Genomic DNA, 27,904 nt, shown 5'->3' on the forward strand with positions numbered 1-27,904 from the left:
CGAAGGGAAGAGATTTAATAATCCTATCTGTCTGACTGTCAGATCCTCTTGACAGAATCCTCAGACTGAGAGACATAATAGGTTGTTTTATTTTATTCTAGTTTTTCAAATTAAAGTGAGAATTATTGTTTTTTTAAAATGATGTGGGCTTGTGAAAAAATACCTTCCATAACTGGGGAAATCCATGAAAATTTCTCCTTTGAGATCTGAAAAAGACACCAGGCATACCTGAGCTCTGAAAAACTGAGCTAACATGCAATGGGCTTTGATTTTGCTTCTATTTGGTCCAATTCAACTTCTCTATATTTGTCCAAGGGAAGCCAAATTCTCCATTTGTTGTGGAAACCAACGGCATCAACAGAATGATTCTTAAGTAACATCAATTACAGGAGAAATAGAAATCTTATTTGATGTTTACTTCCAAGGTCTTTAGCCCTGTTTTACTTGTCTTTGTCAGCCAGACAATTCAGAAGGTACACAGAGCACATGTGTGGCATGCTTATAAGATTTAATGACTTTCAGATAGCTAACTGAGGAAAAGCCAAAGCAAAGATTTTCTTGGGTTCTTGAACTCATTCCTCTCTGGGGCTAGCTTGCAGCAAAAGTTTCTAATGGCTTAATAGCATAAATCAGTACATATGAATAATTTTATAAGTCTCAGGTTTCTGTGAATTCTCTGAATGAGTCCATCTTGTTTAAAGCCTTAGGAAGTCATTGAGTCACCATGTGAAAGATCAAAGAGCTTGTTCTGAGAAAGAGAAAAAGGAAATGCAGTAAAAAACTAGCAGAAAACTGAGCAAAGAGAAAGGAAAGCCGTTTTTTAAGAATATTTATAAATATTCAGTAGGCGCATATAGAGACTCGACATAGTATGAACTGACTCCTGACAAAAGCTGGATAATGTGCAGTAGTTACAGTAAAGGGCTCTGTTTACTTGGCCAATTTTTGTTCTGAGTTTGACAAATGTAAAATACATGCTATGAATGCAAGTCATGGCAAACTACCTATCTAAGCATGCTCTGCCTGTGACTACTAATAACAAGCTCTGGGGCTAAGTGGCAAGTTATACCAAAAACTCATTGGCCATGCACTTTGCCACGCAGATGCATTTTACTGGGAGAGGTGGAAATACAATTATGCAAAATAAGTTGCTTTAAAATAAAAATTGAATCGCAAGAAAAACTTTTCTTAATTAGATGGTTTTGAGTTAAGTCCTCTCTTGCTATGGACTGCCTCTGAATCAGAAGGTTTTTGCAGCCTTGAGACTAAGTTTCTGTGATCAGGCTCAGTCCTATGTTAACATGTATAAATGGTTTTGGGAGCAGATTTTGTTTCATGTCCTGCCAAGAGTACAGGCAAGCCAAGATAATTTTTGACCACTTATACCCAGCTGTGCAGGAAGCCACATGAGTTTCTATATCAGTAAAACACCATCCTACTCGGAGAGCATTCAGAATGCCTCACATGATTAAAATTTTGTTTTGTTTGCAGTTACAAAGAGATCCATTTTAGCATCCAGGAATGGGGAAATAAGTAGGGTAACAGAATGTAAAGGGAACACTCCAGAGACGAGCACACCAAAACATTACCACGCTCATTGTCAACTGCAATAAAACATCACAGCAGTGCCCTTCAGTATGCCCTGAAGCTGCAGTATGCTGCACAATAAAATATTTAATAATTATCACTCTTAGTTAAAAAAAGGCTAGAATAACATCATGTGAAAGTCTGAACAGTGAGAGCAACTCAAATAAGAAAGAGCTCTGAAATCACAGGATGTGATCCAGAGAGTATTTTTATTCCAAAGACATTAATGTGTTGGTCAAACTGATTAAAGTATCACCTTCCTGCCAATTACTTCCTATGGACCTCAAATAACAGAAGTTCTGCCTGGCGTGTTGGGTTACAATACCATATAAACCCAATTATAGAACCTTGAAATCAATTCAGAGCTGTAAAGAATTGTGCTGTCCAATAAGAATGATATTTCCAAGTCCCATGAGCACTAGCTCTTAATATAGCAATAGAGAGAGACAGGAATAATAAATACCCTCGAGCTTGATTCCACTGTTAACTGACCTGCACTTGCAGAATTGCAAATGGAAGTTTTGTCTCCTTCACAAACTGCTTGCGTCAAAGCATTGCCTTTCTGCATCTTTTTCGTCTGACTTCTAAGAGTGTTATCTACAACTTGCCTGTAGAGAATATAGACTAGCTCTAAATAGTAGCTTTGCAACTCAGGATGCATGCTAGGGCTGATAGAGCTTTTATACCTTAAGATTACTCCTATCCTGAAGACTGAAATTGCATTGAATTAAAACTGTTATAATATTTAAGAAAATACACTATCCTTTGGAGAACAGGGGAAAATGTCAAAAACTGTGTCAATCCTTTTTTCAGTGAAATTCATAGCAGAATTACATAGTAGTAGTAGTCTGTGTCTGTAAGACTATGTATCAACCAGACTTTGTGAATGGGATACTCTCCTTACAGTAAATCCTTCCCCTTTGGGGTGCAGATCATGAGACGCATCCCAGAGGGGAAGGATTTACTTTTCACTAAGTTCAGTGGATGCAGGGGAGCTCCAATCCCTTAATCATTTAGGTATAGTGAACAACCTTCACTGTGCTCGTGTTAACCAAGTCATGGAGCTTGAAATAATCTCATAAACAGACTCTGAGTCTTGGAATTGTGTGGACTAAGATAAATGTGACCTGAATGAGATTGTGTAAAACATTTGGTCTGTGACACAGCTGTTGAAGCCATTATCATTTAGCAATTATATCATCATAAAGCTGTCAACTGTGCAGTGCTTACTGGTAGCATTCCAGATTCTGAAAGCCCATGCCAAACACTTCTCTGGCTCGCTTTGCCTCTGCAATGAAAAGAATTTTATGTTGAGAGACTCTTTTCAGTAGTTCAATAGTGAACTGCCCAAAGAGACTTTTCGAAGAGACTCTGAAAAAAAATATGGAATAGCAAAGATCAGAATGGTTGAGGTAGGATTTTCATATCTATTCCCACAGAATCTTTCCTTCAAACCCTTCCTGGTTTCCTACACACTGGCTTCAGGAAGCAGTGAGATGGATTCTTCACAGCTCTGTTCTCTGTAGGAACTACAAACACTTTCAACTGTTTTTATTTTCCTCAGGCATTTTAACAAGATTAAAGAGGGAAAAATGCAGAAGAGAAACAGAGAGGTGAAGAAAGAGAGAGCTGCTTAGTGAATGAATGGTGGCCCACAGGATAATTCTTTTTCCTGCTTAGAATTAATTTAGCTTTAATGGTTGTTAAGTGGGATTTGTATAATAGGTTGTGTCTTTTAAAGCATTTAATTTACACAAGCTCAGACATTTCAGAAGGACCATTACAGACCTAGCTGTCTCTTCTGTTTAGCTTCTTCAAGAGAAAGTAAAAAGTAAATTGGCATTATGATTTGAGGGGAACCTATCACTTGAAGTAGTCTGGGCTTAGATAGGCATAGATTCCAGAATTTGAGGACAGTTTGTACGTCTGCAGGGTCAAGGAAAAGTGAAGTTTTTACTTTGCAGTGGTCTGTGTCATTTTTATAGAACTAGTGGTGACAGAAGTTACAGTCTTGCAGCTAAAATGGCACATAAAATCTCTCCTAGTTGACTTTAAGTCCGAAAATGGAATGTATATTCCTGGTAGCTTCAGCAGGTAATATAACTATTCCTACGAGACTAGGACTAGGATTGCCTTCTTCCAATTTATTAAGAGGGCTAGGAGTGCAGAACCTCAATCATAAACCTATACAGTTTAAGGGAACAATTTTATTGTTTTTAATGTATCTTAATTCAGTGCACTGCAGGCAGCATCAGTAACTTCCAAAAGGAAAGTTGAAACGTAGTGCAGGTACAAAGAGTCAACTTATTTGGTACAGCAAAACATATCTTCCTCTTTCCCGTGTGTGTGAGAGTCAATTTAGAAATTATAATTTATTTATGCAAACATCTCAAAAATTAAAAGAATATTTAAGACTCTTCAGCTTTGAGATTCCATTTATGGAATCACAGTGAATATCTTGAGGTTGGAAGGAATCTCTGGAGATTGTCTAGGCTGACCTCTGCTCTTGAATACTAGTCAGCTAGAGCAGCTTGCTCAGTATTCAATCAGGTTTGAAACATCTCCAAAGATATTAAATATCCAAAGATATTCAAGGGCTGTACAACATAGCTGGGTAACCTGTTCCTGTGCTTGACTACCCTTACAGTAAAAAATTAGGGGGATTATTTTTAAACAGAATTTTCTGGAATTGAATTTATGCCTCTTACAGAATGGAGAATAGCTGATACTGTTTTCTTTATTCACACATTTATACCCATCAATAAGGTTCTTCCTGAACCTTCTTTTTAAGGCTAAATAAACCCAGATCTCTCAGCCTCTCCTCTTATGTAACGTGCCCCAGCCCCTTCATGATCTTAGTGGCCCTTTGCTGGACTTGCTCCAGCATGTCCCTATAATTCTTGTGCTGGGGAGTCCAGAACTGAATACATATCTCAGATGTGATCTTCCTGATGCATAATAGGGGTAATGACTTCCTTGATCTGGGAATACTTTTCTTAGTGCAGTCAGAAATGCTTTGGACTTATTTGCTGCAAGGGCATGCTGACTCATCTTCAACCTCTCCTTGAGGACTCCTACATCCCATTTTTTTTTTTGCAAAGCTGCTTTCCAACTTTGGTACATGAGGTTATTCTTTCCCATGTACAGGATGTTCCCTTTCTCTCAACAGGTGTATCAATCAGTCCTCCCAGTTTTATATCATCTGCAAAATTGCTGAGGGTGGACTTTGTCCATCTGCCCAACTCATTATTGAAAATGTTAACTTGTGCTGTACAGGAGATGGATGGCATCAATCATCATTTTCAGCCACTGCAGTGAAGAATGATATGTAACAATAGCAAAAGTTCTCCACAGCAAAGAGTATTTTAGCAAATATATCATCTATTTCACTGCAAACATGTCTGCTGCAGTGACAGAGTTCTCTTGGGAACAGTCTTATAAATAAGAGCATCTTCCTCTCAGGAAAAACAAACAAACAAAAAAAACCCCAAGCAACAACAACAACAAAAAACCACCCCAAATAAAAACCAAACCAAACCGAACAAAACCAAAACAAACAAACAAATGAAAAAAAATTCCCAAAAACCCACCAAACAAACTGGTGGATGCAGGACAAAGAAACTGTGATAAAGAACTGACTTGCAGAAAAAAAGGAGTCAGCAACAACTTTGCCAGGCACTGATACCCTATGCCTACTTATGTATCTACACTAAAAAGGTATAAAATAGCTACTTGCTTACTTTAAATGAATTCTCTGCAAGAGCTTCATTGCATGAGATTTCCCTGACACGAGAGGAACCTTGCTGGGGAATCCTGGCTGACTCCAGACTCTGTGATTTTGGTAATCTTTAAAGTGAGATTTCTGCTCTTGATTAGCCTTACTCCTGAAAGAATTTTCTTGAGTGTCATACTAGTAACACCTCATATAATATATAGTAAGTAGAAAGCAATTGTCTGAGTTTTAATTCATAGTCCTTCGAAAGTTAATAAAACATTTGGGCAGGGGGAAGAAAATAGTGACAAGGCCTCACAAATCCAGAACAGTTTTCTGAATTAATTAAAAACTTAGGAAATTTGTCCTGCTGGAAATCATCCTAATCTCTCTGCAGATTTATACACTGTAATAAATTACCAGCTGCATTTGAAGAGTTCCCTCTATCTCTACAACTGTAAAATGACATGTTATAGCTTTGCTGAAACTGAGACACCAATGCTAAGTGTAAGGTCCACAAAACCTTTCACCTTTAAATTGTCTTGAAACCCAGAACATTTCAATACCACGTTCATTTGCTGGTCTAAAGCAAGACAACTGGCTAATGAGGAGGGATCAGTCATGGACATAAGAAGAGGCTGAGTGAGCACCATGAGGGCTAAAGTGCTAAACTAGTGACCCAAAGATGTGGTGGGGGACAAAAAGGGGTTGGGACTACATGGTCTTTAAGGTCCATTCCAAACCCTTAACATTCTGTGATTGTACGCTTCTGTAATTTTATGATTTTGTGTTGTGTTTCACTGGAATTGATTTGGTTCTTGATTTCAGTCAAGAACCATATTTTCAGGCCACCATTTTCTGAAAGCTCTAGTTTTCGCATGCCATAAGTGAGCTGGTGGCTCACTTACATTATCCTTCAGAGACAGAGGTTCCCCTGAAGCACCTGCAGGGAAAAAGCACATGTGCTCCTCCCAGTTCAGATGCTGGTGCTCCTCTCAAGAGGATGGATTTTTAAATCAACGGAATGTGTTTCAATGAAAATCTCCTGGACATGTTACTTGATGAGCATCTCATAGAATGATTTCGCTTTGTATGTGAGCTGCAGCAACAACAGACTCTAATAAATTATTTGACTCTTGTCTTATTGGCTAATGAAAATGATTGCACAGCTGTTAAGAATTGGAACTTGGACCTGCCTGTTCTCTCATGGATTTCAAACACCAGTGTTACTGGTCAGCAAGCACACACTACAGAAATAATCTAGTATGCTGAGATGCTGCAATTATTATTTGTAGATAAAAACATCACGTGTTCCAGGACACTGGCACTCTATAAAAATTTAAATTTCTGGGGAAAATGCAAAATTATTCTTACTCTGCTTCCTAGGCTAGGAAAAAAATAGTTAAATTTCTTTTGCAGCATGTAAAACTAGTGAAAAAATTATCTGTCCCTTCAATAATTAAGGGCAAGATGGATCATAGACTCTTTATCATTACTAGGTTGATAGTACATCTACTATGTCATTAGCAAAAAGCATTTTTGCCCATTTTCTGCATGATCTGTGTTACTGACTTTGATGACAAACCCCTTCTGCTCCTTATGGAGAGCTGACTATTGTAAAGGGATGAATAAAGTCCAATTTTGTTCACACCTTCCCCTCCATGCAAAAGTAGTGTTAAATACCTGAGAATTTCCAGCAGATGGCCAACATGTTGATTAGTGTCCAAGATGATTAGGTGGCATGTGACATACAAGAAAAAATGAGAGACTTGCTATTCTTTGCTTGGAGAGAAGAAAGCTAAGGGCAGGTGGGTCTAGGGGAGGTGTAATTACAACTTTTCACTATCAAAAAAGGCAGATGTAGGAAATAGACTCCATGCCATAATGACAAGTTGGAATGGTTAGGGAATGCAGGAATAAAAGGAAAAGAATTTGCCCTTGAGGGTCCTACTGTGCCAGAAAAGAGAATGCCCAGAAAGATTGTAGAACCTCCCTCCTTGCAGGTTTCCAATTCTCAGATGGGTAAGTCCCTAAGCAACCTCTTCTAGGGTACAAACTGGAATTGCTTTAAGTTGGAGGTTGGACCACAGACCTCCACCCTGTGGATGCTCCTTCAGGTAAAAAGTATTCTTTGATTCTATGAAATCATCTCTTGATTGTCAAAGAGCACAAAGTACACAGACATTTAAGCTGGATATGACACTTCAATACCACTTTTTGCTACAAACGTCCCACTGTATTTCTTTCATGCTGGGCAAAATGAAAATAACTAGTGTAAAGTGTCCCTGTCTTAAGATCTTCAGTATGTATAGCTAAGACACACAAAGAAGGCAGGAAGATGAATAGACAGAAAGGTAATGTTATTTACTCAAGGATCAGTGGAATAGTACAAGATTACTGTCAGAGGCAGAGTTAAGACATGTACCACTGAGCAATATTCTAGGGAACAAACCTATTTCTTTATGCTGTTAAAATGCCACACTTCTCTCATAGGCATAATTAAAAATACAAATTTTCCAGTGTAATCATTTGCCAATGAGCTGATAGAGACATTCCTATACAGTCATTAACAACTACAGTTACGATTATTTGGCTTGCCAATTACAGCTTCACTAGGATGTCTTGGAAATATAGAAGAAAAGTAGGAAATGGTGGAAGAGCTGGCAGAAGCAAGGAGTGGCAGTGGGTAGCAGAAGGCCATAGAGGAGCAGAAGGAGGAGGCAATGGAGAAGGTGACAAAAGAAGTTGCAAAGGGCTGCAGCAGAAGCAGAGAAGGAGGAGGTGACAGAGGAAGTGATGTAAGAAAGGAGGCAGAAGAAGGTGGTGGAAGAGAAGGAGATGGGGAATGAGATGACGGAGTAGGTGACAAAAGAAGCTGGAAGAAGGTGGTGAATAAGAGAAGGTGGAGGCAGTGGAAGGTGGCAGAGGCCAAAGGTGGAGGTATACAGTGGCTAAAGGGTGGAAGCCATGGAATGGTGTGGTGGTGAAACGCAGTGTAAAGGCAGTGAGACAGGAGGCAGCTTTGGCATATGGAGGCAGTGGCTGATTAATTCAGCAGTGGAAGGTGGCAGCAGTGGGAGGTGGCAGAAGGCAGCAACAGGAGGCAGTGATGAAATGTGACAGCAGACTGCACTGACAGGAGCTGGTGGCAGCAGAAAGCAGTGGAGGAAGACAGCAGAGACAGGCGGCGCATGAAGGCAGCAGCGGTGGAAGGAGGCATCAAAAATGGTGGTGGAAGAAGACAGAAGAAGGTGGAGGTGGCAGAAGGAAGGCATTTGCGTTGGAAGGTGGCTGTGGCAGATGAAGGCAACAGAAGCAGGCAGAAAAATAGGAGGAGGAGGCAATGGTGGAGGGAACAAAAAAGGCAGAGGAAGAAAACCACAGAATAAAGAAGAAGGAAATGGAGGAGGCAAAGAAGAAATGTTGTAAGAGGAGAAGGAGAAGGCTACAGACAAGGCTATGAAGGAAGGTGGCAGAAGACATTGGAAGAAGAGAAAAGGGAGGCTATGGAAGAAGACAGTGAAGGAGGAGGAGGAGGAGGAGGCTGTGAAAGTAAAGAAGGAAGAAACAACTGAGGAGGCAGTAGAAGACAATGGTGAAGAAGGCAATGGAAGAAGAAGCAAGAGATAACATAGGAAGTGAAGGAAAAATGTGGCAGAAGAAGTGGAGGAGGAGGCAATGGCAGTGGTGGAAAAAGGCAATGAAGGAAGAGAGGGCAGACAGAATGCAGCAGAATGCAGCAGAAGTATGTGATGGAAGAAGAAAAGGAGGATGTGAAAGAAGGAAATGGAAGAAGGTGCTGAAATTAGGCATGAAGGAAGTGATGAAGAATGTGACGAGGTAATTGATGGAAGGAGACATCACAAAAATGTGGTGGAAGAAAAGGAGGATGTGATGGTGCAGGTGACAAAAGAAGATGGCAGAGGAAAAGAAGGCAGAGGGAATGGAGAAGGTGGTGGAATAAAGTCTCAGAAGACTGCAGCAAAAAAAGAGAAGGAAGACTTGATGGAAGAGCTTGTTAGAAAAAGCAGGAGGCAATGGAGGAAGGCAGTGTGAGGAGAAGGCCACAGCAGAAAGCAGAGGATGAAAATGGTAGAAGAAGGTGATGTAACAAGAAAAGGAGGAGGAGACAGAAGAGGTAGAATAGAATAAGGAAGTGGAAGAAGGGGGCAGCAGAAAGGAAGGAGGAGGCAATGGAAGAAAATGTTGGAAGATTACGAGAAGATGAAGGAGGAGATGGAGGAGATGGCTGTTCTTAATTTGGTTGGCATAGAGTTAATTTTCTTCTTAGTATTTGGTGCAGCACTATGTTTTTAATATGAGAATAATATTGATAACACACTGATGTTTTGGTTGTTCCTATGTAGTGCTTACTCCACGTCAAGGACTTTTCAGCTTTCCATGCTCTACCAGCAAGGAGGTGAACATGAAGCTGTGGGGGAGCCTAGCTGGGACAACTGACACTAACTGGCGAACAGGATATTCCACACCACAGAATGTCATCCTTAGAATATAAACTGGGAGGAGCTGGACAGACAGAACCAATTACTGCCCAGAGACAGGCTGAGCATCGCTCAGCAGGTGGTGAGCAATTGCACTTTTTCTGATGTTTTCTTTTTCTGTTATTGTTATACTTTTTTTTTGTTAAACATTTTTTTTATTTTATTAAACAGTTCTTATCTCAAGCCACAAAGTTTTTTACATTTTTTTCTCACTTTCTTCTCCCTATCCAGCTGGAGGAATGGAAGTGAGGGAGTGAGTGAGTGGCTGCATTGTGCCTAGATGCTGGCTGGGGTTAAAGCATAATGATCCATTTTTGGTGCCAATGTGGGGCACGAAGGGTTGAGATAACTACAGATCTGACCAAAGTGTGATGAAGCAAAATGATTTTTTGCATATTTTCAAACAAAATTAAAGCCTTCATTTATATCAGCTTATGATACAATAGAACTGCTAGTGTTGAAACTAACCGGATCTGTGTGCTCAGCATTGCTGTCACCTCTGTGATTTGGGAGCCATCTATTGGGAACTATAAATAATTACATGCTTTGCCTTTTCTCCTTGCAGAGCCAATGTAGGGGGAAAATTCCTTCCTTCCTTCCTTCCTTCCTTCCTTCCTTCCTTCCTTCCTTCCTTCCTTCCTTCCTTCCTTCCTTCCTTCCTTCCTTCCTTCCTTCCTTCCTTCCTTCCTTCCTTCCTTCCTTCCTTCCTTCCTTCCTTCCTTCCTTCCTTCCTTCCTTCCTTCCTTCCTTCCTTCCTTCCTTCCTTCCTTCCTTCCTTCCTTCCTTCCTTCCTTCCTTCCTTCCTTCCTTCCTTCCTTCCTTCCTTCCTTCCTTCCTTCCTTCCTTCCTTCCTTCCTTCCTTCCTTCCTTCCTTCCTTCCTTCCTTCCTTCCTTCCTTCCTTCCTTCCTTCCTTCCTTCCTTCCTTCCTTCCTTCCTTCCTTCCTCCCTTCCTCCCTTCCTCCCTTCCTCCCTTCCTCCCTTCCTCCCTTCCTCCCTCCCTCCCTCCCTCCCTCCCTCCCTCCCTCCCTCCCTCCCTCCCTCCCTCCCTCCCTCCCTCCCTCCCTCCCTCCCTCCCTCCTTCTCTACAACTCTTGCAGAAAGCACTAAGGGAGACTCAAGATTGATCCCTAGGCTTTTTGAGTCTGGGATACTGAGGCCTCCCCCTGAAAAAGAGATACTGCCACTAGAAGAATAGGAAGAAGTTACAGTGGAAGAAGGTGGCAAAAGAAGGGAAAGGAAGATGGAAGCAGTAGAAGACAAGGAGAAGGGGATGAAGAAGAGAGTGGAATAAGGTAGCAGAAGAACACGTCAGAAGGTGGTGTTGGAAGAACAGGAAGAAGAGGAGGAACAGGGATGTGGATGATGTGCAGTAGAAGATGACAGAGGAAAGGACAGAAGGAGGCAGCAAAAGAAGGCAGTGGAAGAAGAAAGGCAACGACTGAAGAAAGTGGGAGAAGAATACAGCAGAAGAATAGAAGGTGGCAATGGAAAAGTAGACAGAGGATGTCTGCCGAAGGGTTGACAGTGGTGAAGAAAAGCAGCATATATAGGGAAGGAAGAGACAGTAGACAATAGAAGAAGGCAGCAGAATTTTAAAAAGAGCAGTCAATGGAAGAGGTAGTGGACAAAGATGTTAGAAGAAGAAAAGGATGACTAGGTGACTTAAGGAGACCATAGCAGGCTGTGGCAGTAAACAGTAGTGGGAAAAGACAAGGATCTCTGTTTGGGGAGTGTTTTTAAGCATACCAAACCCTCTCCCTCTCCTCTGACTTTGCCCTTCCCTCTCCTGTGTGAATGTGGGAGAAAGTGGGTTGGAGACAAAGAGAACCACTCACCCGATGTTCATGTGGCAACAGAGTTTATTCTTCAGCTCTTCTTTATAAAGGGCATTTGAAAAACCCAGTCTGGATAGCTCATTGATCTGATCTTTTATGCCCCCCAAATCCTGGACCAGTGATACGCTTGCAGCTTAGGAAGGAACATAATTGGCTGAAGTTCCCATCAGTTAACCCAGGTGCTAGCTTATGGAGCTGGCTGGGCAGCTGAATTCATTTGCCCAGTACAAGCCAGCTTGTACGGTGATGTAATGTGGCAACATTTTACTCCTACTTTCCCAGTTCCTTCTCCATCAAAACTGGAGACTGTACCCTGGTCGCCACAGCCTTGCTTGGCCACACTCCTCACTAGATGCCTGCTTTCTCTGCCTCAGAAAAGGAAGCGAGAAGAGTGCAGGAAGAAATTATACCAAGGCAACTGGAGAATTTCCAGGACACAGGGAAATTTTGCTCAAAGGCTGGAGAAGAAAATGTGCATCACCATCAGTTGCTCTCTGGATCAGATTTAAATAATGATGGAAGCAATACAGAAACAAGTTTTAGGGGAAGGAAAACATAAGCATCTCTATCCAGGTATCCTTTCTGAGAGAGAGAGAAGAGAAGTTGTGTGGAAAGCAGTATTCTGAGTAGTCTTCATGTTTCCCAGGAAAGACAGGTATTTTATTCCCCCAGCAAACTTTGTAACTCAGAATCATTAGGCCAATTGTTCCCATCATTTAAGCCCTACCTCCACTTCCATATCTGCCTGAAAAAGAACAGTCCAGCAGCAATGTCAGATAAATCCACCTTCTAACATACATCTTTGTCAGGTCAAACCTGACAACTGCCCTCCTATGCTGCTCAAAAGGGGCTGAGATGCTCCCAGGAGACCTTCTATGCTGCAGCAAATGAAGGCATGAGTTTGGGTAACTCTCCAGACCCTTGCAGGATTTAAGCAACCATGACTTTCCTCCAGAGAGATATGTAATAACCTTTGGTATTTTGCTGGGCTGCAGTAGCAGGGAACATTCCAACACCAGGCCATTCCTGGGAACAAGGGAGATTGGATCGGATGTCCTTCAACCTTATAGCCCTCCAAGGATTTTTCTTCCTTGTGTCCCTTCTCTTTTTGAGGTAATGCAAATGCTTTGCATCCATGAAAACCTGTGGAAAGGACTTCATAGCATTCCTAAAATAGAGGAAGTTTCCTTTGCTTGCTCTGAACAAGCCACCACCAACAAGTTTTGCATGCTACTCCCTAAGACACAATAAGCAATCCCATTGTTCCCCAGGCTCCTCAGGCCACTCATGATTTCATAAATCCCTGTCAGGTCCTACATCCAGTTTCTCTCCAGGACATTAAGAATCCATGTCTTTGGCAAGGGCAGAAATAGAAAAAAAAGTATTGTGGCCATAGGTTAAAGAGAAATACAGGCATAGAGAACAATGCAAGAGGCTGTGACAGTAGTTTTGTTCAGGTGTGGAGAGATGGAGGATAAGAAGCTTTGGAGAATGAACCAGCTTCTTCCAGAAAGGAGACAGGTGGGAAGAGAGAATCAATGCAACCTCTACCACCAGGTTCTGTGAGGTATAAAAGGACTACCCTCAGAAACTCCTCCTGATTTATGTTCCTAGGAAGCTTTATCTCCGTCAGCCCACAGTTTTACCAGGTTTCTTTTTCCCAGGATCTTGCATCAGCCTGGACAAATGTATTTTCCTTTATCAGAGTCTAGTGTTAATGCAGCTGACTGAAATACTTGAACTAGGAACATGAAGTTCTAGAAGTACAAGCTGCCATTGCTTGTCCATTGATAATACCTAACACAGCTGCTCTTCAGTCAACATCTCTCCCCCTTCCTGTGCCCCTAGAGCCACCAGCTTTCTTCTGTAGGATTATGCATGAAATTAAAAACTTGTTTGTAATAACAGATGTACACCCTTGAGTGTATTCTTTGAAAGAGCCTGCAAAAAAAATTACACTGGGTCTACGGAATGTTCAGCAGCACATCTGATGACAGCCCTTGTCTACACAAATGGCATGTTTTGGACAAAGAAAATAGAAATTTCAAACTAAACACTATTGTAAACTGGAAATTTTTCTTGCTCCACTTAGTTATGATGGGATTGGATAGCCTCGGTAATTTTTAACCCTCTTAGTCCTATTACGAACATTTTCCTTTCCCGCAGGAAGCTTCTAATCCTTTCTTTCACAGGATACAGCATGCTTGTAAGAAAGCTGTGCACTAATACCAGTTTAAAGGCCAACAGAATTCATGCACCACCTTGGAGGAGGCCCAGGTCTTGGACTTGTACTTCAACACGAAGGAAAATTTCCCTCTGGACAGTGACACTGCGCATATCAGTCCTCCAGGACCCACAAAAAGTTAATCAAGAAATGGAGAGGAAGAGAATTCCTTTTTAGTGTATCAAGCTATTCCAGCATTTCCAAACACGTGGCTTCTCTTTAATGTCTCTGGAGAGAATCCTGTGTCTTTCAGGAGCTAACATGATGAAGTTGGCAGCTGCTTGGAGAATGAACATGATTATTCAGCAAAGCATTAAGATTTAGAAAGCTTTGCTTCATGACAGAAATTCCCACTCCTGCAGAGAGGGATTTCAGAAGATCTCACTATTTGTGTTTGCAGCATTATTGCTCATCTGCATCACACTCATAAACATCAGCATTGTATTGAAGTTCTTATGTGGCAAAAATGAGTCTGTAGAACATTCCAAAGATGAATAAAAGCATGGTTTGGTACATAGGCAGACATTTTAATACAGGTTAGCAGAGAGAAATTAGAAAAGGGAGATGCTGAGCATTCCCACATTTGACCTATTTGACTTGGGAAACGAGGAGGGGCACAGGATTGTTTTTCTATCCTCCCTTTTGAAATTACAATGGAGGAATTTGATTTAGGAAAACGCTGTATTGCGGATGACAAAAACACACATTATTCAAGAAAAGGAATTTGCTAAAATAAACTGAACAAAGTTAACCACTGGGTTTGCTAGATTTCTTTTTCTTCCCAAATAAATGCAATGTATCTTTGTGTCCACTACTTAAAATATGCAACTTTGGGTAAAAACTTGCATTTTTAAGAAAGATACCATCAGCACAGAGGAATTTGAAAGAGGTTTGAGAGTTGTTATTCCTGTTGTACAGGTGCTGTGTGTAAGAATGAGACAGAAAAACAACTACACATCTTCCAAAGCCAAAAGGTATTTTTAGATTGAAGGCTACCATATGGAATAATTAGAATAGCTCTCTATCTTAGCAGAGGTTTATGATTAACGTGTATGACATTTGTACATTCTACCAATGCCTGTTAATTCCCACACTTGGATCTTCAAATTTTCCACTGTGTACTTTTTGTCTGGAGAAAACCTTGGACTAGAGATAAGACCATCACCAAAAACGTATTTCTAGCAGCTCCGGCGTCCAGTCAGCCAGTCTGGGTTTGAGGTCGAATCGAGACCATGAAGTGCCTGCTGCTTCTCGCCTTTATTGGGGTGGCTGGTGAGTACATATTTTATTTCTATTTCTGCCATTTAATAGGAAGCTGATTTTCTAAATGAAAACTGCAAGGTAGCCTGTTGTGGGAAAGCCAAGTCAGTTTTGACTTGCACAAGTCAGAGCCCTGCAGGTTCCATCTTCTCTCTGTTCATAATGCCTTGTGCCACAAGCTAGAGAATGAACACCTTCATAGGGTTTCCTGACCCAGCTATGGAGATGTGGCCACAGCTTCAGAAAAAGGCTGCCTCCTCCTTTGGGACTAGGGAGTGCACAGGGAATAGCTCTGGACCGAGAAGTCCTAAAGCAACTGCAAAATTTTGGACCCTCAGTGGGTGCTCCAAGAAGATATCACTGCACAGTAGTTTTTACTTTTTCCATCAGTCAACACTTGACTGTTTCAGTAGATGGGGTTCAGGGAAAGACACACCCATGATCTGATCCAACCAAAACATTTCTGTATCCCTATGCTCCCTCAGGGAGTAGTCAGCAGGGCTTTACTCGCAGATACGTGAGGCACCCGTGTAAGTCTGCTCCCCTTCTTTGAGGGTGCAGCAAATGCATGTGCCTTAGACCTGCCCACCAGCGCTGCCCTGAGTGTCCATAGAAGGGGAGCCTACAAGTGAGGGGATTCAGACAGGCAGTCACAGGGCAGATTACAGGCCACATTACCTTAGGCCAGCTGTTGACACATGGCACTTCTTGTCCCCCAGTTGCCTTCCCCACCTTTGCTGAAGACGATGATGACAAGATTGTGGGAGGCTACACCTGCGCACAGAACTCTGTGCCCTATCAGGTGTCCCTGAATTCTGGATATCACTTCTGTGGAGGTTCCCTCATCAGCAACCAGTGGGTCGTGTCAGCTGCTCACTGCTACAAATCGTGAGTGAAAAAATTGCATCCTTCTAGAACCTACTTCTGTCTTCCAGTTCACTTCTAGCAGGCATTCTGAGCTATGAGATAGAAATATGTAAGTGCCTCCATTCTCACCAGAGACAGCCAAGGGATGGGTGGATCATTCGGGAAGCCAGGCCGAGGCATCCTGAGGGGTTTTCCACTTGTGCAAACATTCCTGTGAATGCAGAACATTTTCTGATATAAGAATGAGATAATCAAGCAGAGAGGTCTGGGCTTTGATTTCCTATCAATTACATGAATCTTGCTAAATCATTCTCCCTGGAGAACAGGAAGAGGATCAAGGTCTGGCTGGAGCCGTTTGCCTTGTCCCAGAATATTTGTATCTAGTGCTGCTCTGTATTCAACTGATGCCAGCTATTTACAGACCTGCAGAAATTCACCACCCATGCATGGAGTGGGTTAAGATCTCAGTGTGGATTCCCAGGGCTCCCTGCAGGACAAGAAAGATGCTCTGCCCCAGAAGGCTTCTGTGGCAGTGGTGTTGGAGCAAGTGCACTCAGTGACAGGGAGGTTTCTCTCAACCTGCCGCCGGCAGTAAAGGACACGCTGTGCCTTCTGTTTTCCAGTCGCATCCAAGTGCAGCTCGGGAAACACAACCTGGGGCTCACTGAATCCACACAGCAGTTTATCAACTCTGCTAAAGTCATCCGCCACTCTGGCTACAGCTCCTACACCCTGGACAACGACATCATGCTCATCAAGCTGGCCACCCCAGCCACGCTCAGCAAAGCTATCCAGACCATTCCTCTGCCTACCAGCTGCGTGGCCGCCGGCACCACCTGCCTGATCTCCGGCTGGGGCAACACTCTCAGCAGTGGCAGTGAGTACTCTGGGGGAGCCTACAGACCCTCGGGGGCCCAGGACAGTCTCTAGGACCTGGCCATTAATCCCCAACAGGACAGGCTAAAACACAGGGAAGTGCTGTGGGACAGCTTTTTGGAGTGATGCGTCAGTGTAGGAACTGCACAGTTAATGTCAACAGAGTTGTCAGTTCTCTGAGAATAAGGGTGAAGTCTGGGACTGTGGAACTTGAATTCCTACCAGAGATCTCTGTTCTTTCACACCCATGGTCAGAGATGTGCATGGCCAGTGGTGTCTATTCCATTGAACCTGCACCAGAGGAGAAGATGGTTTTCCTGAGGCTCAGGTTTCTTCCAGTGCATGTATCACAAGAGTGGCCCCACCTTTGCCAACTGATGAACTTCCAGGTACCAGAAAAGTTCAGGTGGCTGCAGTGTAGAATGGTGGGCCCATGGGTAGAATTTGTTCCGTCTCTACAGAAGGGACCCATGCTGTGCTTACTGTGGACAGGAAGCAGGATGGCTGGGAGAACAGCATCTGCTTTTCTGCTAAGATCTTCCCCGAGCTCTGAAAAGGACTCAGCAATACCAGCAATCATCTCTCCCGATTTCTTTGCAGCTAACTACCCAGACGAGCTGCAGTGCCTGAAGGCTCCCGTCCTCACCGACGAGCAGTGCTCTGATGCCTACCCTGGGCAAATTACCAAGAACATGATGTGTGTCGGATACCTGGAGGGAGGAAAAGACTCCTGCCAGGTAACTCATCTGCCTCTCCTCACCCAGTCATTTCTCTCCCACCTTTTCCTAGCTGAAGAGGCCTCCACATTACAGAGTCAGCTATACTCACTGCACTGGTAAATCTGAGTTTTTCAATGGCAGCAGAGGCTTCAGGCACACATATCCTGAAGGTTTGCCAAGTACCACATACAGCAAAAGCAGGCAGCTGACTCATCCTTAGCTGTGGTGCCCTTGGAGCTGAAGTCAGGCACGGTAGCATCAGGTGGAGAGTGTGAATCAGGAACAGCCCTGGTAGAACTTTGTGCAGAGTACGCCCGGCAGGGCTTCCTCCAGGGTCAGTGATCTCAGGGATCTCTGGCTCATTGCTCAGGCTGATGCCATTTGCTGAATATCCATACCCTTTGTGTGCACAGGGAGATTCCGGTGGTCCCGTGGTCTGCAATGGACAGCTCCAGGGCATTGTCTCCTGGGGTTATGGATGTGCCCAGCGTGGCCTTCCCGGAGTTTACACCAAGGTTTGCAACTACGTCTCCTGGATCCAGTCCACCATTGCCTCCAACTGAGATGCTTGTTTGGCGTGACCTGTATTTTCTCCTCATCATTTCTGTTCTTTTGGGTCTGGACAAGCAAAAATTATGAGAAATTAATAAAAACTTTCAGGCACCCCTACTTTGTGCATGGTTTATCTGGGAACTTCCATAGCCTGTGATACAGAATCACACAATCACAGAATTTTTAGGTTGGAAGAGACCTTTAAGATCATCGAGTCCCACCCATGTTCAAACACTTCAACTAGATCATGGCACCAAGTGCCACATCCAGTCTTCCCTTAAACACATCGAGGGATGGTGACTCCACCACCCCCCTAGGTAGATGATTCCAGTATTTGACCACTCTTTCTGCGAAAAACTTCCTCCTTAATTCTAGCCTGTATCTCCCTTGGTGCAGCTTGAGACTGTGTCCTCTTGTTCTGTCTGTTGTTGCCTGGAAAAAGAGACCAACCCCCAGCTCACCACAGCCACTCTTCAGGAAGTTGAAGAGAGTGATAAGGTCACCCCTGAGTCTCCTTTTCTCCAGGCTGAACAACCCCAGCTCCCTCAGTCATTCTTCATGCAGCTTGTGCTCCAAGCCCCTCACCAGCCTCGTTGCTCTCCTTTGGACACGCTCAAACATCTCAACGTCCCTCCTAAACTGAGGGGCCCAGAACAGGACGCAATACTCCAGGTGAGGCCTCACCAGTGCCGAGTACAGGGGAAGAATACAGAGCAGATAGATAGAGTATGCCACACAGAAGGAAGTATTTAATATTTTCAGTGCCTGTAGAACTGGAAGCATGTTGGAAAACTTTACAGACTTGCTTTGAAAAGACTTTCAGTCAGTCATTTTCAGTTGTTTCTGAAACCTTTCATTTATGACAGTTACACAACATTTCTCACATTGAAAAGACCATTTCAGGCTTCTGCCTGTTCCTTATGTAGCTCTCCAGTCCACTGTAGAGGATGCTGTTTGCTTCTAGACACAAGGGATGCCCTGAATCGCATACACTTCATTACCCCCACTGCAAACGACAGTGAAAGGTCTCAGAGGAATCTGATCCTCAACTAAATTTTCATAATGTGTTAAGGACAGAAGCTGGAAATTCCTTGCTGGAGCGTGAAGCACAGGCTGAGTCAGGGGAGCTGCAGCTCATGCCATAGCAGTGGGGACATGGAGATGCTGTCTGGTGCTCAGGTCCTTGTGGTTAAAGCCCAGTCAGCTGCTGGGTGTTACAGGCACTCCCTCACTACCCCCTTGGCCTGGTGGGATGGGAAAAAGGGCAGAAATGACAGGTTGAGATCCCCATCCTTCCCTCCACATCCAGCACGCACAGCCGGCCCCTTCCACCTGCTGCATCTCTGCAGGGTTCCTGCTTCCCTGCAGAAACAGAGTTTGTGCTGACACACAGTTTGTGTCATTGCCTAGGGTTCCCAGCCAGCCAATGCCTCCTGTCATTTCTTGGCCAGCCCCACCCCGAGATGTCTCACCCTCACTCACTGCTCCCTCTGCACAAACCTTTGGGCAGCTCCAAGAGGCAGCTTGCTGACAGGGCAGGGGCTCTCCCGCCATGGTTCCCTGCTGTTTCTTTGTGGCCATGCTGGCCCCTCTGGGTAAGTGAACTCAACCCAGCCCTGAGCGCCTCCACTCATCCCGCTGCTGCTCTCCCAGCTGTGGAGCCACTCCTGGCACTGCTGCATCCTGCAGAGCTTTCTGCATGGAGGCTCAGCAGGGAATGTGGGGGCAATGGGAACGCCTGAATCTTCTGCAATGGCCATCTATTTGTCATTCTTTGTGCAGCCCGTAGATGGTTCCTGGTTTTGGATACAACCAGCCCAGGAATGCATCTTGCCTATTAATGAGAGATTGGAAATTCACCTGCTGATCTGAAGAGCTGTGCCATGCATGGAACTGTTCCCTTGGCTGCCCAATCCCTTCTCACCCTTTCCCTACCAACTCACAGTGCCTACTTGAGTTCTTATTTCATTTTTTCCTCTTCTGCACTGCTGCTACTTTTCTTTTCCAGTGTTAGCCCTGGAACAGTCTCCAGACATGGTGATCAAAGAAGGCCAGTCCGTGAATCTGGAATGTTCCAACAAGAAATCCTCCAGCCCAGCTATGTACTGGTACCTGCTGCCTTCAGAGAAGAATTCCAGTCTGACCCAGTTGGTTTATGCAGCTGAAGGTGCCAATGCAGTGGTGGAGAAGGGTTTTGAGAGCCATTTCAAGAGCAGCAAGATAAAAGGAGACAGTATCACCCTCTCAATAGAACATGCCTTTCTCAATGACTCTGGCACATACTACTGTGCTGAGGGTGAGCACAGTGGTGAGACTGCTGAGGGAGCTGAGCACAAACCTGTCCCTGCGCAAACAGGACCTGCTTTCCACTTGTGGCTGCTGCATGAGGCAGGGTGATCACTTCTCATTTGCTGCTCTGCTTCCTGGCCTTGCCTTCTTCCTCTTCTCAGATGCTGACAGTTTATTTCTCCAGCCTTCTCTCCTTGCTACTCCAGGCCTCCCTTGGCATTTAAGCCTTATTTGCACTACACTTGCTTCTGTCAGCCCTTCTTCTTCTCCCTTCCCTTCCCTTCCCTTCCCTTCCCTTCCCTTCCCTTCCCTTCCCTTCCCTTCCCTTCCCTTCCCTTCCCTTCCCTTCCCTTCCCTTCCCTTCCCTTCCCTTCCCTTCCCTTCCCTTCCCTTCCCTTCCCTTCCCTTCCCTTCCCTTCCCTTCCCTTCCCTTCCCTTCCCTTCCCTTCCCTTCCCTTCCCTTCCCTTCCCTTCCCTTCCCTTCCCTTCCCTTCCCTTCCCTTCCCTTCCCTTCCCTTCCCTTCCCTTCCCTTCCCTTCTTCTTTCTGTCTTCAATCTGCACTCCATTGTCTTTCTCTTAATTAACTCCTGTCAACCCTGCTCATAATTCTCACTGTCAAACAACAGAAGGAGTGTTTGTGTGGGAAGTTCTTGTTGCACCTGTGCATGAAGGCAAGGCCTGGCAGGTGTGGCAGTAGCCAGCACCGTGTGGCAGCTGCCCACATGCTCCTCTGTTGCAGCGCCTTCTCTGTGGTTGTTCTGTGGCCAAGGAGTAGGAACAGCAGAGCACAAGCCTGTGCTTGCTCTGGTAAAGTGTTCAGTGGATCCCTAATTCCTCCATGCAGAGTGGTGTCTGGGGCAGGATCCACCTGCCTTCCAGCCCTTCATCCACATAATACATTTTATCTTCGGCAAATATTGGATAAAAATTACAGGTTACATTAGCAAGCTGAGCAGATAACAGAAATTTCTCACAGGATACAGTGTTCTGTAGACCAGTGACTCAGATGAAGGGTAGAGAGTGTCCTTATCAAGTTCCCTGATAGCAGCAAGTTAGGAGGAGTTTCTGATACCTGAGAAGGCTGTGCAGCCCTTCAGATGGGCCTTGACAGCTTGGAGGGATGGGCAGAGGGGGATATTCTGCAATTCAGGAAAAACAAATGCAGGATTTTATGTGTGTGGAAAATACATTATGAACCAGCCCAGGCTGGGGGCTGATCTGATGGTGAACAGCTCTTCAGAAAAGAACCTGGCGTTCTTGGTGGACACGAAGGTCTCTGTGAGTCAGCAATTTCACCTGGTGGCGATGAAGTCAGTGTTGTCCTGGGATGCATTAGGAAGAGCATTGCTGGGATGCATTGCCATCAGGGGGAAGAAGGTCAGGCTCCACTCAGCCCTGGTGAGGAACATCTGCAGTGCTGCGTCCTGTTCTGGGCTCTTTGGTGTAAGACAGACATGGATCTCCTGGAAAATGTCCAGGACAGGAGATGAAAGGTGATAAGTAGAGTGGAGCATCTCTTTAGGGAACAAAGCCTGAGGGAGCTGGGCATGTTCTGCCTTGAGAAGAAACAACTAAGTGGTGACCTCATCAATGTCTACAAGTATTTGTAGGAAGGGTTCCTAGAGGTGGATCCAGGTTCCTCACTGCGATGCCAAGCACGAGAAGAAGAGGCAAAGGGCAGAAACTGCTGCACTGGTAGTTCCACCTGAATCTGCGATAAGAACTCTGCACATTTGAAGACTCTGCAATGCAGCAGATTGCCCAAAGGTGTTGTGGAGCCTCTCTTTCTGGAGATATCCCAGAACCATCTGGAGACAGTTGTGTGCCATGTGCTCTGGGATAACTCTGCTTGAGCAGGGACGTTGGAGCAGTGACCACCAGAGGTCCCTTCTTGGCTGGCCCATCCCAGGATTCTGTTCTGCATAACACACACCCATGCACAGCACAGGCCTGCTCAGGGCACTCCAGGTCGTTCCCACCCTGCACATTCCCATGCTAACATCCAAGCTTCCCAGAGCCTAAACACAGGGCCCCACACAGCAGCCAAGCCTGTTCAACATCACTGACTCCTCAAATCCTGTGTCTTCTGCAAGGCTCCCCATGCACTGCCTTGCCCTCTGCTCACCCCAGGGAACTGGAGACCCTTGCCATGGACACATCAGGCACAGCCACCGCTCTGCTGGAGTGCTGCTGCTGCTGCTGCTGCTGCTGGTGCTGGCAGGATTTGGGCTTCCTACAAAGCAGCCCAATCGCTTTTTTCTACAACTTCTGTAGAGGAATCAGGGGACTTCCCTGAATCTTCTTAGGCAGCCTGGGGAAATGAATGCAATGGGACACACTCAGAACTGCAGCAGAGGATTTTGGAGGAGCTGCAGCCATTGCTGCTCTCCTCTGCTGACAGGACACAGGGGAACATCTTCACTGCAAAGCCCTTCAGAGCCCTGGGCACTGGCATCACTCCATGTCCTGTATGGGCCAGCCTCACCCTGCTGTGCACACAGCCCAGCACGGATGGGCAGAGGCGCTGCCAGAGCTCTGTGCCCAAACTCAGGGCACACAAACTACGAGTGTCCCTTCCTGCCTACAGGGATTTCCCTCTGCCTTGGGCAGGTGAGCAAGGCTGGGTGGACACAGAGAGCAGAGGACATGGTTTTCTCCAGCTTTGCCCATTTGTGTCCTGCTGCTCATTTGCAGACTGCTGCAATAAAGATACAAGGATTATAGCTGTTCTTCTCTGGCACAGAGAAGGTTAGGGTGTATCAGCACATCCTGTGGGGCACTTCTGCTCAGAATTCTCTCCAAAGTGAACTGTCTCCAAAAGGATAATCCCAGTGCAGAGGCAAAACCAGCCTGTTCTCTCCTTGAGATCCCTCTCTGCAGTTAGAGAAGAACAGCTACAGAACTCTTCTCTGCCAGGCTCCAAGAGACACCAGCACTGTAGGTCGGCAGCTTCTCCCATACCTGGACAACACGTCAGGCCTGACTGGGAGAGGCAGAGATTCCCCATTGCAGCTTGCAGGTCTGGCAATCTGTGAGTGTGAGGAACGCTAGGGAGGAGACAAACATCGGGACACAGACACACAAACATGCATTCCTGAGGTCTCCTTGTCTTCCCATCAATTTCTGCCACTGTGTGCATTCCTGCGCACACACTCAGGCTGCCCCACAGCCCCATCCTGCTCCGTGGTAGCTCTGAACTCTGGCACCTACTGAAGTCCCCCCTACTCTTGCCCAGCCACGCTCGCACACAGCAGGAAGCCAGAGGAGCAGAGCACAAGCAGCTCATGACTGCCTGCAGGTGTCATTGCCCACCGTTGCTGGGCAGCCAAGAGCTTTGGTGACATTTCAGACTGCCGCTGCCTCCCCTGCCCACCCACAGAGAGACGCAGCTCTTGCTCTGCACCTCTCCTCTTTGCACACCTCTGCGTCTGTGCTGGCACCAGGGGCAGGTGCCTGGAAGGAGGGCGCCTTTCTCCATGGATTTCCACCAGTTCCTTGTGGCCATGCTGCTCCCTGTGGGTAAGTGGGCATTTCCTTGGTCCTGATCAGCTGCACTGGAGCTGCTGCTGCATCCTCAGCTCTGCTCCCAGTTGCTGGCACTGCCCCTTTCCAACGATTCCAGGGCAGGGGTGTGCAATGAACTAGGTGAATATTTTCACCGCATAAGGATTCAGGAAACCCTGCAAAGCTACAATTTAGATTTTCCTGCCCCATTTTATTATTTCTCTTCCGAGTACCCAAGACATTACTTCTCAAAAGAGATTCACTGTTGGATTAAAAGGGCATTGTTTTGGGGTCTTTCCATACTATGTATATTTTTTTAGAGAGGCATTACATTTGCCCATTGATTTCTGACATCCTGGTGCGATTCCTTCCCATGGCATACTTCAAGGATGTGTATTTTTATCCTCTTCAATGTATTTCACTCCCCACCTTTCATCTCCTGTCTCTCCAGGCTGGGCCCTTCAGCAGTCACCAGATTCAGTTGTCCGACTGGGAGACACCGTCACTCTGCAATGTTCTGCATCAGCAAACAATTACATACACATGTACTGGTACAAGTTACCCATGGAGAAGGATGCCAGAATGCAGCCGGTTGTGTATTCAATGGAAGGCAGCAAAGCAGATATTGAGAAGGAATTCCAAAATCGCTTCCAGAGTAATGGGACTAGGAACAACCATTTAGCTGTGCAGATCCAGCATGCCCTACTCAATGACACAGGCACATATTTCTGTGCTGAACAAGATCCACAGTGAGTCAAAGGCTGGTGCAGCACAGCACAAACCTTTCCAGGCAAGCAGGGATCTGCCTCCAGCACACACTGAGCCCTGTTTGAGTAAACTCCTTTTTTACTTGCCCCCCAGCTCTTCATAAAAACATAATATAACTGCCTGTCTCTCTTTCTGTCCACCAATCTGATCATCAATCTGTCTTTAGCTTGGTCTCTAGCTACTGTTCTATTCTTTCCCATCTCTGAATCACTTTCTCTCTCTCAGTTTTTCTTGTCCTCACAGTCTGACCTCATTTATCTCCCATTCAGATTGTTTCTGACTTTTCTCTTTTTGAGTCATTCTCTCTGTCCCCCTGACTTTTCGTCTCTGTCCTCTCACACCTAATCCCCTCCTAGTTCCTCTTCCCTTCCTCCTCCATCTCTCCTTCCTTACAATCTGTTACATCAAATCATGGCCAGGGAAGCAGGATGTGGAATAGTTCACACAGCACGTTCCCTCTCCACCAGCTGGAAAGGCAAAGCCCACTGGTCCTTGGCCCCACTGGCCTGCAGGGAATCGACACACAGCCCAAGAATCACCCATACCCTGTGACCTGAACAATCTGATGTCTGAAAATTGTCCCTGCCCACAGCAGGAGGCTGCCTAGGTGAGCCATGGAATGTCCCTGGTGACCAGGACAAGGACCAGCAGGAAGAAGTCCAAGTGGAATTTTCAGCAGGGCTTGTTGGTGTTTTTGAGCATCTTGTCTGGCCCATCCACTCCATCTCCTGCTGCTTGCTGAAAGTCACGAGGGCTGCCCTGACTGGCTTATTCCTCTTTATCTACAGTTCAAAAAGAGGGCAAGGGCCCCAGGGAATCCTCACCTGAATGCTCAAAATGCATCAAGAACAGCTGCGGGGAATTCCTTGCTGGAGTGTGAAGCACAGGCTTAGTCATGGGAGCTGCAGCCCATGCCACAGCAGTGGGGACATGGAGATGCTGTCTGGTGCTCAGGTCCTTGTGGTTAAAGCCCAGTCAGCTGCTGGGTGTTACAGGCACTCCCTCACTACCCCCTTGCCCTGGTGGGATGGGAAAAAGGGCAGAAATGACAGGTTGAGATCCAAATACAGCAATAATAGGAAAAAATAGCGAGGAAAAGACACAGAAATAAAAGTCAAGTAAATCCATGGGATACACAATATTGTCACTGAGCACCCAGTGTCCTGGTGCCCAGCCCATCCTCAGCAGGGACAGGCAGTAGCTGGCCAGGTCCCCTCCTTGTCCATGCAGAACATCAGGCTGAATGGGAGGCAATGTCCTTTTGGCCAGTTTGGGTCCGCTGTCCTGGAAATGCTCCCTTCCAGCTGCTTGTGCATCTGCTCTCTGGCAGAGCATGAGACACTGGAAAGTCCTGGATTTGGGGTAAGCAGTGCTTAACTACAGCTGACACTCTGTTAACACCATTATTCTCAGAGTGAATTGAGAACACAGCACTGTTCCACAGTCTCCACTCCTTGATCCTGTCTTAGCGCTTGCATACGGTTTTCCTCAGAACTTCCATGCAAATTTCCCCTTCGGTCAAACACTGAATTGGATGACACCTCAGGAGCCTTCTGCTTCCCAGCATTACGAGACAGAAGTTTCACCAGGTATTCTCACATTTTCCACTTGTTTCTCCTTCCCTATTGACCAGCAGAGCTCTAGGTACAGGGAGGAGAAGGATGAGGGAAATGTACTGCCAGCAGACCTCGTCAGAATGGCCTGTCACTCCTTCCCTGTGTCCCTTTCACCCTTTGCCATGGTCGCAGATGTTGTTCATCCCTGTGCTCATTGGGTTCCCCAGTTATCCCATTCAGATTTTGTCCCATGCAGCAGAGGACATGTGGATTTTCTTGAAGAGCACAAACACCTGAGGCTGCAGTGGAGAGGCTGCAGTGGCCTGGGTGTCCTCAGCCTATGAACAGAGCAGCACAGAGGTGTCCATGGCAGAGCATGAGTGAATGCAATTGCACTGCACAGCTGCTTTCTACACCCCAGGGCTCTCACGGCCTGAATCCCAGGGGCAGCCTCCACACCCCACTGGAGGACAAGCTCAGTCCTGCCAAAAAAGCAAATCTCCTTGTAGAGGCCAATTGTCAGGGCAGAGGGGACAATGACACAGATGCTCTCTGTCATTGCCCAGGGTTCCCAGCCAGCCAATGCCTCCTGTCATTTCTTGGCCAGCCCCACCCCGAGATGTCTCACCCTCACTCACTGCTCCCTCTGCACAAACCTTTGGGCAGCTCCAAGAGGCAGCTTGCTGACAGGGCAGGGGCTCTCCCGCCATGGTTCCCTGCTGTTTCTTTGTGGCCATGCTGGCCCCTCTGGGTAAGTGAACTCAACCCAGCCCTGAGCACCTCCACTCATCCCACTGCTGCTCTCCCAGCTGTGGAGCCACTCCTGGCACTGCTTCATCCTGCAGAGCTTTCTGCATGGAGGATGAGCAGGGATTGTGGGGGCAATGGGAATGCCTGAATCTTCTGCAATGGCCATGTGTTTGTCATTCTTTGTGCAGCCTGTAGATGGTTCCTGGTTTTGGATACAAACAGCCCAGGAATGCACCTTGCCTATTGAGGAGAGATTGGAAATTCACCTGCTGATCTGAAGAGCTGTCCCATGCATGGAACTGTTCCCTTGGCTGCCCAATCCCTTCTCACCCTTTCCTACCAACTCACAGTGCCTACTTGAGTTCTTATTTCATTTTTTCCTCCTCCTCACTGCTCCTACTTTTCCTTTCCAGTTTTAGCCCTGGAACAGTCTCCAGACATGGTGATCAAAGAAGGCCAATCCGTGAATCTGGAATGCTCTGAGAAGAAATCCTCTAACACAGCTATGTACTGGTTCATGCTGCCTTCAGAGAAGAATTCCAGTCTGACTCTACTGGCATCTGCAATACAGGGTGGTAATCCAGCAGTGGAGAAGGGTTTTGAGAGCCATTTCAAGAGCAGCAAGATAAAAGGAGACAGTATCACCCTCTCAATAGAACATGCCTTTCTCAATGACTCTGGCACATACTACTGTGCTGAGGGTGAGCACAGTGGTGAGACTGCTGAGGGAGCTGAGCACAAACCTGTCCCTGCGCAAACAGGACCTGCTTTCCACTTGTGGCTGCTGCACGAGGCAGGTTGATCACTTCTCATTTGCTGCTCTGCTTCCTGGCCTTGCCTTCCTCCTCTTCTCAGATGCTGACAGTTTATTTCTCCATCATTGTCTTCTTGCCACTCCAGG

General features: G+C 45.7%; 2 protein-coding genes across 23 annotated transcripts in view; both read left to right on the forward strand.

Moving 5' to 3' along the window:
* Nucleotides 1-18,252, forward strand: part of LOC131097122 (trypsin-like) — a 63,172-nt gene extending 44,920 nt beyond the window's left edge. For 12 of the 22 annotated variants that reach the window (XM_058018227.1, XM_058018230.1, XM_058018234.1 and 9 more), the window contains 6 exons: nt 9,667-9,883; nt 15,047-15,133; nt 15,841-16,009; nt 16,612-16,865; nt 17,465-17,601; nt 17,997-18,252. In XM_058018227.1, the coding sequence (XP_057874210.1) occupies nt 15,094-15,133; nt 15,841-16,009; nt 16,612-16,865; nt 17,465-17,601; nt 17,997-18,146 (750 nt within the window). In that variant the 5' untranslated portion in view covers nt 9,667-9,883; nt 15,047-15,093 and the 3' untranslated portion in view covers nt 18,147-18,252. Of the gene's footprint in view, nt 1-5,869; nt 9,563-9,666; nt 9,884-13,829; nt 14,836-15,043; nt 15,134-15,840; nt 16,010-16,611; nt 16,866-17,464; nt 17,602-17,996 lie in introns of those variants that run through there. The other 10 variants (XM_058018235.1, XM_058018223.1, XM_058018229.1 and 7 more) reach the window with 8 other exon arrangements.
* A 1,433-nt stretch (nt 18,253-19,685) lies between these two features.
* LOC131096896 (uncharacterized) lies at nt 19,686-24,682 on the forward strand. Its single transcript, XM_058045537.1, has 3 exons — nt 19,686-19,730; nt 20,144-20,443; nt 24,381-24,682. Exons 1-3 carry the CDS (start codon nt 19,688-19,690, stop codon nt 24,680-24,682), a joined length of 645 nt encoding a protein of 214 aa, XP_057901520.1. The 5' UTR covers nt 19,686-19,687.
* The last annotated feature ends 3,222 nt before the right edge of the window (nt 24,683-27,904 follow it).

This window comes from Melospiza georgiana, chromosome 2 (genome assembly GCF_028018845.1).
Source record: "Melospiza georgiana isolate bMelGeo1 chromosome 2, bMelGeo1.pri, whole genome shotgun sequence".
Taxonomy (NCBI): domain Eukaryota; kingdom Metazoa; phylum Chordata; class Aves; order Passeriformes; family Passerellidae; genus Melospiza; species Melospiza georgiana.